The 13,917-nt window shown below is 48.6% G+C and overlaps 1 protein-coding gene across 1 annotated transcript in view; it reads right to left on the bottom strand.

Annotated features, from left to right (window-relative positions):
• LOC146173621 (uncharacterized) overlaps positions 1–4,249 on the bottom strand; it is a 39,088-nt gene extending 34,839 nt beyond the window's left edge. The window contains exon 1 of the mRNA XM_084583686.1: positions 4,053–4,249. Within this exon, the coding sequence (XP_084439812.1) occupies positions 4,053–4,125 (73 nt within the window). The 5' untranslated portion in view covers positions 4,126–4,249. The remainder of the gene's footprint in view (positions 1–4,052) is intronic.
• Between the last annotated feature and the right edge of the window lie 9,668 nt (positions 4,250–13,917).

The following is a 13,917-nucleotide window of genomic DNA, read 5'->3' as shown; positions in this document are numbered from 1 at the left end:
AAAGGTTGCTCTGTTTAGTTTCCCCTGCGCGGGCTTCGGGACCTTCCGCGCATACTCTCATCATAGGTACGGCCTGGCGACGCAAAGCGGGCCCTGTACGGCGATGGAGATCTGAACCGACGGCTTGGTGGCGCAATCTCACCGCTACGCAGATAGTTGTCAATTTCTTGTGGTCGTTCACCTGGGCGTGGTCGTGGAGCGTCGACTGCAAATCCGCGGAGACGGATTCGTTGGTACGGGCAGTGCCGCAGAATGTGGCCGGCCTCACCGCAGTGGAAGCATAATGGCCGGTTGTTTGCAGTCCTCCAGGCGTCGCACTTCCTGGGGTTTGGGGGTCGTTGGTAGGCTTGGCGGGCGGGGGCCAAGGGGCGATTTTCAGGAAAAGGACGGTAGCGGCGGGGGCTCGGAAAGTCATCACGTCGGGGCGGAGGGCGACGTAATGCACCAGCGTAGTTCATCGCTGTTGCCTCTTGTGCTGGAACAGTCGTAGCCGTCGCTTGAGGAACGCCCAGCGCCTGCTGGACTTCTTCACGGACGACGTCCGCGAGCGTCGCCACCTGCGGTTGTTGCGATGATGGCATCAGTCGGCGGAGCTCCTCTCGCACGATCTCCCGGATGAGGTCCCGAAGGTTCTCTCCGCTTGCAGATGTGCTGGGGTAGTGACATGAGTAGTCTGGTTGAAGTGGTCGCTCGTAGTGGCGCATCCGGGTATCCAACGTTTTTTCGATGGTCGATGCTTCACTCTCAAATTCTTCCCCAGTTTTCGGCGGGTTCCGGACAAGCCCCGCAAAAAGTGACTCTAACTCCTCGCATTAGGAATTTCATTCTCTCACCTTCGGTCATGTTAGGGTCGGCGCGGCGAAACAGGCGTTTCATCTCCTCTACGTAGACCAGGACGGGGTTGTTTGATAGTTGAATTCTTCATTGGAGGAGGGCCTGAGCTCTTTCTTTTCGGACAGAACTTGTAAAGACCATCAGGAACTGTGCTTTGAATATCTCCCAATCCTTGAAAGAAGTCTCTTGATTTTCAAACCAAACTCGGGCATGTCCTTGAAGAACAAAGTAGACCTGCCTGAGGTTCGCAGTGTCGTTCCAGCCGTTGAATTCTGCCACACGATCGAAAAGGTCCACCCAGTCTTTCGCATCTTCATTCGATCGTCCATGGAAGCAGGGGGCTCACGAGGCTGGACGAAAACAACCGGTGCTGTAGACTGGGCCATTGTTAGCGTCGATGCCTTCGAGATCGAATGGGGTCAGACAACAGACCGTATTCGGATTGTAGGCCTTGGAGTCGGCGGCTGGCTCGGTGACCTGTAGGTTGGTCTTCCGGGGCGACAGGAATAAGGTGTAGGTCTTCGCTTGAACGATCAAGGGCAGCACCTCCACCAGATGTCACGTAGTGGTGACAAGGCCGTACACGCCAAAAGAAAACACAGGCTTTATGGTACGGAAATTAACTCTTTATTGGGCTGACTTGCGCCCGCAAAAGAACTAAGCAACTCGGCGGCGGCGATAGCTGCAAACGTATTGGTCGAACGTCGAACAAAGAATGCCCGTCACACTCGTCAACGCTCAATTTAAAGGCTGCACAGAACAATCCAGATAACGTCGCAAGCAGCTACCAGCACGGGCTGGAACATTGTGGAAAGGCACCCGAGTGGCCGGAACCTTCGAGACAGATCTCGGTTCGTCTTGCGCTACAACAAAACTGATAAAGGTGTGACTCGCGACATCGAGCAATAACAAACAAAGATTACGGAACTGATACGCGGTCCAGAATCAGAGTGATAAGCCTGTATGCCGGCGGCTGTTAAAAAACAACAAATACTGTTTGAAGGTTTCGCGGCAATACCCACTTTCGCCTCTCCCATATTTCTCCACTTAACCCGGTTCTGTGCTAGCTGCATCCACTTGACCCCTGCGAACTTCTTAATCTTATCCACCCACCTAACTTTCTGCCGCCCCCTGCTACGCTTTCCTTCCCTTGGAATCCAGGTATATTTAATGACATGTACGTTCGAGGTACCTATGTGGTTGGTTCGAATCCCAATCGCAAACTACCCTTTACCATGACTGGAAGATAGATGCTAATCCCGAAGCGAAATGGTATGCACCACCCTGAACGCTGTTATAGTAAGAATTGCGCCAAAATTTTGAAACAAAAGCTATGCAGGGTTTTTTTTTACATTTTTGTTTCTCAAACCTGCTGTGCACGACGGCAGTGGCGCTGCTTTTTTTAATGAACGAGTTTGTACCCTTCACGTAATAGGTGCCGCCATAACCCAAAAAAACAGCTCGGAAAAACACTCGCGTGTTTTCTTATAAATATTGTGATACCATAGTTCTTTTCTTTGCAGCGTTGAGGGTGGTATCGTGCCGCTTTGCCCAATTTCAGCATCCACCTGCTCCTCAAGCTGGAGGCTAGTTTGTAATACGGATTCGAACCAACCCCATATATACCTCCAATTGTGTATCGTTCGTTCAAAATGCATGTATCCGCCGTGAAGCAAGGCAGGTACAGCACCTCAAAGAACCAAACCAACTAAACACATTTAACATTTTAACTACCTCCGTGCCAACCTCTGAATCCCGAAGATTCCGGGAATGCAATAGCGCTCTTAAAGGTGTTGCTCTGTCCGCTTGTAAAGCGGCCCTAAAATATTACGGTAACATTCAAATGCAATTAGCGATGCAATTAGTGGTCTTTGTAAGTATCCCAGTCAAATTTAGATTCTCTGCGTACAAATTACTAATAGATACAACAATAAGTGCTCCTTGCGACTCCTCGCATCTAATCATGGTGACCCTTCATCGCGTGTTTGTAGCCGCCCCCTTCCGGCTGCCGCCGGCTCGCTTTCTGGGAGCGCGCTCCGAAGTAACGCGGGCAAAACGGGGCGTGGTGGGTGCCCATCGCGACTTTTTTTTTTTTCTCTTTTTTCTTCTACGCCTGCGTGCGTAGAGCTAATCGGGTAGAGAGCATCACCATTTTAATTTCCTCATTAACACGTACATTTTAACTCTTTGGCAATACAAATAAATTGCTTCGACACAACCGTTCTTTGACAGTACTGTGCAGCACTCAGACGATAGCCCGTCGCGACTATAATACAGACGAGGAAGCGAACACACAGCAGCACCGCAGTCGCACGGTGGCTCAATAAAGGTAATAAATTACAATAAGAAAAGCTTCGACTCATTTCTCTTTTCTAACCTTCATGAACTAAGTCAGCCGCGCTTAGGTTCTTCGAGAGATGACACAATACATGACACAGATAAAAATGTTAAAGCCCCTGTGCTACACTATACACAATGTAGTTGAATGTTTTAGTAGCCAAAAGTAAATTAGAATCGAAAGCATTGATATCGAAACCGTAACCGAAACAGAGCTAAAGCATGCGCCTAAAATCTCGGAGGACAAACTTTTTGGCCTGACCAGCCGCTCGGGGCGCTGGTGGCAGCAGTCCCTAGGCCGCAAAGCCCTATTGGAGTGTCCACTCTTTATTTAAGTATGTTTCTTTACAGATGCACGTCGAATGACAAGCCACAGAACTGCAAAGGGCCGAAGCCGAAATATGCCGAACCGAAACTGAATATTCGTGGCCTCGCCGATCGCGTGGTTTTTTTTGTTGTTTGTTTGTTTGTTTGTTTGTTTGTTTTGCTGCTAAGACTTGGTCTCTCTTTTTGACATCGTCTTTGCATTGCAAAAGTGTGCAGTGCACGCACTTTCCAAACAAAACATATCAGTTGAGACATGTAAGCCTTATACATATTAGACAGTCTCCGGGACCCTTGCTCGTCACGTGATTCGCACTTTCAAAAATCGCCTGTGGCGGCGACACCTGTATATCCCTTTTAAGAGAGCTGTTTTAGAACAGAGTGGTGTTCTTTTAGTTATTAGCGGCTGGTATTCTATCCATACAGGCTGACTTCATTTTTTTATGCCATTCATTACCATATACTGAATAAAAAAATTCAACTTCTCAAAAAGAAACAAAAACACTACTTGACACACTATGTTATGAAATCGTCTAAAAAATTGAGAAAATACTTACGTTTCTTACTGGTAGTCCCGGCTTTGCTCGCGGCTAGGCAGAAGCCCAGAACCAAGTAATAAATACCATTCATGGCTCTTCATGAACGGAAATTCGTATTCGTAACGAATACTTAGGAACCAATTATGGGACTTTCCCGGAAAGAATGTTTCTTATATTACTCGTGATATCTTCTAGAAGCGCATAGGTTATACTCCCTCTAGAGTCGCAGAATGAAATGCTAGGAACGCCATCATTTGTGCTTTTTGGACAAATACCACGGAACAGAAAACCCTGCCTCTTTTTTTAATGACAGTTCGAAGAACGTTTCTAAAGGTTCATAGAGCAGCGTATTCACAGGGGTCGTTGATCAAAAAACGACAGCATAAACCATAATATATGAGCTCCAATACGCTTCTAAATTTTTTGTAACTACGAGCGCAAATTATCCGAAAAATCTGGACTTGATGTAAACATTTACCTGGTCGGTGTAGCGTTTCACACGCTCCAATGTTCTTATCTAGAAGTATTCATATGTTTACGATGGTTTTTTGTTTCTGCCTGCAAAAGTTCATTTCGGTTTTCGATAACAACTAGACAAAGCTGACTGCTATTTCACACGGACGTTGGTCGGCAGTCAGTTGAAAGACAAGGTTCAATCTGAATTTCATGGCCGGTTGAAAGGTTTTTCCGAGATACATTTCGGTCTGAAGCGTCACAATACCTCAGCTTTTAAGAAAGTATGGGAAACAATGTTTCTAAAGCAGTCAAGGCATAATTCGAAGACAACTGTCAGGCAGTCCTTGCAGTAGAATTAATCTCTACTCATTAGAATTTTTCACGCACCGATAGATTGTGTGTGTGTGTGTTTGCGCGTTCGTGTGTGTGTGTGTGTGTGTGTGTGTGTGTGTGTGTGTGTGTGTGTGTGTGTGTGTGTGTGTGTGTGTGTGTGTGTGTGTGTGTGTGTGTGTGTGTGTGTGTGTGTGTGTGTGTGTGTGTGTGTGTGTGTGTGTGTGTGTGTGTGTGTGTGTGTGTGTGTGTGTGTGTGTGTGTGTGTGTGTGTGTGTGTGTGTGTGTGTGTGTGTGTGTGTGTGTGTGTGTGTGTGTGTGTGTGTGTGTGTGTGTGTGTGTGTGTGTGCGTGCGTGTGCGTGTGCGTGCGTGCGTGCGTGCGTGTGTGTGGGGGGGGGGGGGCAACGGCTATAAGGTTATTGAACACTAGTTAGTCATACGAGCCTTCGAGACAGGTTCCTTAAGAAGCCATATTTAAGCGGATATCTTCTCGTTCACTGCGTTCCAACGTCTTTCCACAAATTAGTTCATGGGCCAGTATAGGACCTAGCATGCTGATTGCAAGAAAGATTGTTAATTTATAGGTGCACTAGAAGAATTAACTAAAAGAAATAAAGATCGGGCTAACATGCGCAATGCTTGTTTCGAACTTATTCTGCAGATAAGTGTGGGTTAATTGTAGCTATTTCGCACAAGTGCTGTTAAGAATAGAAGGGACGATAGCAGCCGCTTCCCGTTGCCTATGGTTTTTACTTGCCTTGATTTCTACCTGCTCAACATGAACATGAAGTATTGAAATTCGTTCACAGAGCTGAATGCCACATAAAATGCTTCGCAAGGAGGGTATTTCCGGCGGCAGTTTGCATTTTAAACTCATATAAATAAATGGTTGTAGACATAGTTTGGTACGCAATTAGATTTTCCTCATTCGTACTCCTTAGACACTGATGTCATCTTGCCTTTTATTTTTGTACGTTGCTTGCTCATACTCTATTTCCTTGGACGTTTGGGCTCGGCGTTTCAAATCCTTCATTTTAACAGCCACACTAAAGGTAAAAAGTTCAATTCACTTTGCTGCCAACATTTTCAATCTCACTTTCTTTTCCTTTACTTCGTCACTCAGGAGCCACTGTGCCTGTCTGCTGTCTTCTTTCTCAGAGCCTTTATCAACAAACAAGCCTTAGAATGAGTCGCGATGCCATTTTCAGGTCAGGTTTAAAAGGTAGTGCTATTTAACACAGTTTAGGCCGGCACTAAAAAGGAGGGGAAACTCCAACTTGGAAAACTTCCATTGACCTACGAGCATGGCGGAAGATCAAGAATTCCAGCACTAGGCTAAATGTTTTATACATATACGCGCTTCACCCTTATTTTAACTCACCCGATAAGAGTATCCAGTTTAGCATGACCTTTAGATTCAACTGATTCATTATTTCTTTGAACTAAAAGACGGCATTAAAGGTTCAAACAGCTCTTTGCAGCTTCTCGGGATAATGTACTCAAATCTCACCTGATAATCATGTTTAGGCTGAAGTTTCTATGCCTGCAAAGGGGGGATTTTAGAGCAGACAATTTCTCTTTCGTTTTGTGTACACAAGCTATTTCGCGAATGTGTGTACTCATAGGATGTCCTTCCATCATTTCTGCCATTCCATCCGAAAGGGCAAGACATAATATCTGCGTGAGGCCCATGTTTCGATAACGTTCCTATTCAATATGTATAAACATTTCACCTCGCTTGGTGAAGTGCTAGCCACTACGACTTCCTGGAATGTTCACTTCAGCGAAGCTCATCTAGCTCTTGGCATATTTATTAGAAATACTTTTACGGAGAAGGTATATTCTTCCTGCCAATTTAGAGTGGCATCTTTATTACGCATTCTTCTACTCTTACGTCTCGTATTGATCCTTTTCGGGGGAAAAGCTACAGCATCTAAAATCCACAAGCTCCTAAATTTGTATAATTATTACATCCCGTAATTGCTAATGTGCCGTATGACGCAACGACATTATGCATACGCCAAATTTATTTGAGCGTATTCCACTTATTTTTACCACTATCACTAAGCGAGGCGCGCAGAGCCCACTTGGTGAAGTACTAATCACTGCTAGTTCCTGGAATGCTCACTTCAGCGAAGCAGCGCCATAGGTCTTCGGACTCGTGACAAGCTCTCACGCGAACGCGAAAGTACGTGCACATCAGAACGCCACGGACGACATGAGCCAGCTCTACGAATGGAAAGAGTGAGCAATACTGGCCGGTGGTCAGAAATGTGAATCGGCGTCTGAAACAAGGCAAGATCATCCCTAGCCGTCACGCATGTAGAAAGGGACTGGAGCACATACGCGCGGTCTAGCCTGCTCGCCGATGAACCACAACGCCATTTCCAACAGAAATGCGACCCATGTATGAGCTAGTGCGCATCAAGAAGCGCAAATTTCTGAACCATACGCTGCAGTTCACGTGCGTTTCAAGCCGGTCGCCCTTGACCAGGGCCTTGGACATCTTAATTGTCTATGACAAAATTAAAATCGCACACTTTGTTTACGTGGCGGCCATCCGAAATGTAAACATCCCTTTAAAGAAGTTATTTGTAAGGCTTGCGTTCGCCGGCGTATAAATGCACAAATGCGCAACCTCAAAGCCGAAAATGAACGATCTAACGCTAACACACGCCCTAACCCGTCATATGTGAACTGATGGTCGCGTAAAAGGCATCTGTTCAACACCACCATTCTTACGCCACTCGAGAGCGAAGTGACAAACGAAAAGAAGCACTCCAAATGAAACTGGCGCTTGAAAACCAGTGCATCAGAAAGAGTAATAAAATTTGTTTCCTGAAGACACAAGATATTGCAGTTTGTTCTTAAAGCCAAATCTACTATTTCTGTCTGCTTCCGTTTGCTCCGAAATCCTTGGGCATTTAAACAAAGCATTTTGAGTCCTAATACTATACCGGGTATTGCTTTCAGGAAGCCAATAAGGCAGATGTGCGACCTGAGGTAACACCACAAAGGTGCTTTGCACTCATATTAAGCGGGGCTTCCCGGTCCTCCAGAAGAAGAACCGGACTTCTTGGGCGGATGTTCCTCCGAGCGACCTTCTCGTGTCATGTCCGATTTTGAGGGCGACGAAACACATTGCTTATTCCCGTCTTGCTGGAGCTCCTTGTTCATGTCACATTCACTGAGTGTAGAAAGCGTCAGGAAGTGTCCGACACCAAGGCTGAAAGAGCTGCTGAAATCGTCCATTTCCCGTTCCTTGTTTACAGCCACGGATTCATCCTTTAAGTCCTTTCGCAATGCCGGTAGCTTCTTCACGCGCCCCGTTTGCTTCTCCAGGACTCCACGAAACTTTGAGACGCCAGCAGTGGCGAGCGTCGCCGCAAGCTTCATGGCACGACTGGCCGGCGTTCCGAGGGCACCACGGGTTTTTGTGGTGCCAAAGCCTTAGACGCCGACTGCAGCTTCTTTCCCCGAACTCTATGCTTGGCCTGGACGCCGCAAAATTTAAACGTGCACAGCGGTTCTGGCGACTATGTGGAAGGAACTACTTCGATAGCAGAAAGCTCATCCAAGGATCCGGGGTCTTCTCCCAATTGTCCCAATGAAGATGTTCCAACTAGCTCAATCTCAAGCACGATCCGGGGTCCTCCGTTGCGTCAGCCGTGATCGCGCATGCAACCACAACCTCGGTTGTACCGGCCGTATGCTTGTCAAACGGCACGTCACCACTTCTGGCCGTTTCTTCCACCGGTGTTGTGTACTAGGAGTAGAACTTGGCCCTATTTCTGATGTGGCATCTTTCACAGAGTCTACTTGTATCTCCTTCTGGCCTTTAGTTGACTCAGCTGGCTTGGCAGAGCGGGCCAGCACTGTAGACTTCACGGGTGTGAGCGAGGGAAACCCACTTGCCGCCGCGTCCGAATAGGAACGGCGCACAGAGCATGTCACGGTCGGGTGGTCATCACCGCAGCGTCGGCAGGGCAGGGTACAACCTTCGCCTTGGTGACCATGGACACCACAGCGACGACAAAAAGGCGCTGAGCACAGCACCCTAAAATGGTCCGAGGACCCACATCTCCGCCAGATACGCTGCATACTTCTGTAGCCAATGGTAACGCCATGGCCAGTAACGCGTAGGCTGTTGGGTACTGGTGACGTGGATGACATCTCCTTCCGCACATACCTCGTCCCAGTAAGAACACCCTTACGGAGCCCATCTGGCCCGCAGTCACGGGCAGGACTTTGCCATGTTGGCTAATGACCTGGACAAGCGTTTGGTTTGAAACGCATGACGGCAGGAACAGGCAGGCCACGGTGGTCACTTGTGGCCCTACTGGAACAATTGGGATACGCTCGCTGCCGATGACTAGGCAGCCGGCGTCGACGGTTAGAGGCATGGATGCCATGCTCTTCACTGTCACTTGAAAGGACTGGGCGCCCATTGTACACAATAGACTTCAGGAAAACCCACTATTGAGGCCGCCGCGTCAACGATGGTCTCGGGACTGATCCCCGCAGGGACAACTATATCGAATATCAAAGTCTTCGATGGATTCAATGGCATTGCATGTGCCATGGCGACTAAGTCACGGGACGCCCCTCACTTGAAACACGCAGGGACGCCTACTCAATGCATGTGACACAACCAATGTCAAGGACTCCAAATCAGAACCTATGAATGGCCAAAATGAACTACGGAAAACTGTAGTGTTTATAAAAGGTTTCATTAGACACTATACATTGACATGTGTGATAACGAATGACCAAAACTGAAAACATACACGGTTAACAACAAGAAACACTGCACATAACATACCTTATGTCGAGGAAATACATCAAAATTCACTATGTACATTTAGAAAACAATTATTTGACTGCTCGTAATGATATATACAGTTTTTCAATTACATTGTAAATGAAATTATACAAAATGTATAACTGTGTAGATTTTGTAGATTCTGACCATAAAGAGAATTTATTGATACAAAGCGCACATTGCTCAAAAACCAAAGCACTATACAAAACACTATAGGTTACATATACATAATGAACTAAAAAAAACATGATTCACCAGCTCTAGAGGGGAAAACAGTATAAACGGGGACGGGGGGGGGGGGGTTAATAAAAGACGACAGACATCTCAAGTCTGCTATCCCGTACAACATAGAAGCGCGTGTTCCAGCGTCGCAGAAACCGCGTCTCACCGTCTGTTTCTAACTATCCAGGCAGATACTCCCAGATGACGAGGCGCAGCCTCTGCAAGGCTGGGTACATTGCGCTGGAGGAAGTGCGGCGCGCCTAAGCAAGGCACCTGCGACGCCACAACACAAACAGAACAGCAGTGAACACAAGGTGTTCAAAAGGGTTGCGCCGGCGCCTGACGCCGGGGTTCATGCGGACATTAAACATCCTATATGCAAGCCGCCACATTGTTCTCACTACACATTCGAAAAAAACATGCCCGAGGCTCTCGGGAGCACCACAGTTGGCACACTGGTCATAGGGCACAATATCCCATCTGGCAAGGCGCTGTCTCGTGGGGAAGACGCCCAGCGCCTAAGCCAGTCAAAATCTCGCACCGCATTTGGCAGCCGACAAGCTGCCCACGCTTGCCATTTGGGTACAGCGGTCTCTCGTTGCTCATCAGCTGAAAGCCTGCGAACGGCTACTAAGTCACTGATGCATATGGCTGGTAGGTTGCCTACAACATTAACATCTGACAGGTCTGCATCGAGAGTCGACTTTATCTCGACAACCTCGCGGTAAAAAGCCAGAGGTCTGTCCGCCTGTGGACCGAGGTATTGTTCGGGTTTAAGCACACGACGCGCCGTGCTCATCCAGTACAGGATGAGCGAGCGACCAGGGTAAGACTCGTCAGCTAATAGCTCTCCACCAGCTTTGACGCTTGTACTCGAGCCACTGTCGGGATGCACGGCAGGCCAAGGCCTCCCCTGTTCCTCGGAAGGTGTAGGATGTGACGGGCGACTAGCGCTATCCAGCCATCCCAAGCAAAAGTCCCTATAAGGGACGCGAGTCTGTTCACTACCCAGCGCGGGATTGTCGCGATGCGCGCCACATAAAGAGTGAAAGCGCACGCTCGTGTCTTGACGACACTAACCTTAGCATTGAGCGTGAGGTTGAAACGCACTTCGTCAGAAAGGGCGGGCGTGGCTCGCGGGAAAACTACGTCCCATGTCCGGGGGGAGACTCGCTTGGCTCAAACAGCACGCCAAGTACGCGCACTGCGTCCACAAACGGTACGGCGTCGGCTAAAGGGCCTCTGAACTGACCGAAGCGGAGTGCGTTACTTTTCTTCGTGTTAAAGTGCGCTCCAGATACAGCTGCGTATTCTGAAAAGATGTTCAAAAAAACAATGAAGCTGTCATTGTCACGCACGGAGTGAAATGTCATCCGTGTATGCAGATACAATGACAGTCTCCTGTCCAACTGATGAAAAACCTCGAATAAGCCAATCCGCAGTGACCCTATACGCAGCAGCGGGTCGAGCGAAAGTATGAAGAGTACCGGCGAGAGCGGGCACCCCTGACGCACTCCCCGCCTAACCGGAAAGCTGCCGGCAATTTGGCCACTCAGTACTAGTTCACTGCTAAGATCTGTGTAAAGGCCGCGTAGGAGCTGAACGAATTCGTCAGGAAAATCAAATGAGCGCAACACGGTGAACAAGTAACCATGTTCTACGCAGTCGAAGGCCTTTGCCTGGTCCAAGGAAACAAAAGCTCCAGTGATCCGTTTGGCATAGACGTATTCGAAGACGTATCTCGTCATTGTCAGCGAAGCGAACGCCGATCGTCCAGGTACCGAACAGGACTGGTATGGGTTAACCAAATCCTGCAGGCAGATTTGCACCCTACGGACCAGCAATGTGGCTACGAGTTTACAGTCGGCGTTAAGGAGGGTAATTGATCGCCACGATGAGGGACTCGGTGGCATCATGCCCTCCTTGGGAATTAGAACGATACGGCCGACACTGAACGAGGGTGGCTTGGCTCCGCTCTCGAGGAAACAATTTACGAGCCTAAGTAAAGAAGGACCGAGGATGTCAAGGAAAGTGGAATAAAAGCCGGCTACTAGTCCGTCAGGACCGGGAGTGGTCGACTGGTTCATGGCACCTAAGGCACAACGTACCTCCTCCAAAGTTGCCGGCTCCTTAAGTGTCGAACATGCGTCTTCTGGAAGTTGAGGAAGAGGCTCACAGTAGGAGCCGACAGCTTCTTGAAAATGCTCCACCTGGTCGAGGCCTTGCGACGAAAAGAGGGCCGCGAAATGCTCGGTGAACGAGTCGCGGATGTCCGCGGGTTCCGAAGACGTCGTATCGTCCGCAAGCGTGACGCTCTCCACGCGAGTTCGCCTGTTACTGCGTTGACAACAGCTCGAGCGTGTCCGAGGTCCGCGGCATCCTCAAGCGGCATATTTGATAGTCCCGCGGAGAGTGATGCGCTTGAACTGTCTTCCAGGATGCGATGATAACACTCGAGCATGCGTCTCGAGATATTCGCGCATCGCGAACGTAAGCGTTTCGCCCCCACGTACGGTGCGCATACGGCACAGAACGTCATTCAGCATGGTCGTAATGAGGACACGCCGCGCCTTCCTCGCACACACAAGAACATCGCGCCCCAGGTAGCAGGTGTTACGTCACTAACTGCGGCCACAGACAAGCACAGCTCTCGGCGTATATCGGTGAAGCACTGTTCATCGCGTAGTACCGCTGCGTCCATGCGCCACATCAGGGGGCTGTTTGCACGGCCTGGGGCTGCCCGCAGAGTAACCGTGGCCGGGAAGTGATCACTTAGTTTAGGGCCTGGTGGGAAAGGCAATACCTCACACTGTAGCAAGTCAGGTGCCATGGCGGAGGGGATGTATACTCGATCCATTCGGCTCGCGCTCTGGCCCCAGACTCGTGTTGCCTCGAAATGGTCTCTCTGAAGAGTGACCCACGCGTCCTCTAAGCCTAATGATCGCACTCGCTTTCCAAGTTCTTTCGCGTGGTAATTGGAGGCGTCCTGACCAAGCCACCTAAAAACACAATTGAAATCCCCGAGCAGAAAGTGGGGCACGTCGTCGAGAAAGTATGTCATGATGAACCGAAAGAACTCGTTTGAAAGACTACGAGTGACTGGAGCGTACACGTTGACAAAACGAGTCCTGCGACCTCCCAGAAAAACGTCAACGGCAATCACGCGCCCATATATGCCCTATGTACAATGAGTACATGCCCTGTACGCTGGTGAAAGAAAGATCACGCCCACGCCACAACACCGTGAGTCCGTTAACGAAAAAAAAGGCCTCAACATTAAACTGAGAACGAAAGGAAAGGACATCGGCGGGGTTGCGGAAGTTGCACTCCTGCAAAAACAAAGCATCTACTCGATGCGAACGCGCAAGATGAAGCACCTCCCTGTGCTTGCCAGGGTGGCAAAAGCCTTGCGCGTTAAAGGAAGCAAAACGAAAAAGAGCCATCATAAAAAGGAGGAGGAACAAAGACGACTATACATATTACAGAAACAAAGAAACGAAGGAGAACATAACAGACTCACGGAAAAGCTCGTCGGGCGTAGAGGAAATTTATTGTCTTCCACACACATAGGTACTTATACACACACACGCACTGCAGTACATATATGGGAGGACAACGAAAGGTGCGATACTAGCAACGATCACATATTAATAGTTATTTCGTGTTCATCAATACCTACAAAACACAAGCTCAAAAGTAATTACAATAAGAAACTTAATGACTGATGATTAAGTCTTATATGGCAATACAAAGCTTCCTAAACTATTTATTTGTAGGAAGGGAAAGACGCAGTAACTGTCTCACTTGTTTTCTGTGGACACCGCAACTGCGCTGTAAGAGAAGGGAGGAAGATGGGAGTGAAAGTGGAAAGAGAGAAAAGGGAGCCGTAGTGGAGGGCTACGGAGTAATTTCGACCACCTGGGGATCTTAACGTACGCTGACATCGCACAGCACGCGACGCCTCTTCGTTTCGCCTCCATCGAAACGGCAAAGCTTCCTAATGATTCGAGGTACGTAACAAAGGGGGGGGGGGGGGGGGGTTAGTATGGCAA

The sequence above is a fragment of the Amblyomma maculatum genome, chromosome 11 (assembly GCF_055883805.1).
Source record: "Amblyomma maculatum isolate TAMU_Amacu chromosome 11, ASM5588380v1, whole genome shotgun sequence".
NCBI lineage: Eukaryota > Metazoa > Arthropoda > Arachnida > Ixodida > Ixodidae > Amblyomma > Amblyomma maculatum.
The sequence above is the reverse complement of the archived record's forward strand: the minus strand, read 5'-3'. Positions and strand labels throughout refer to the sequence as shown.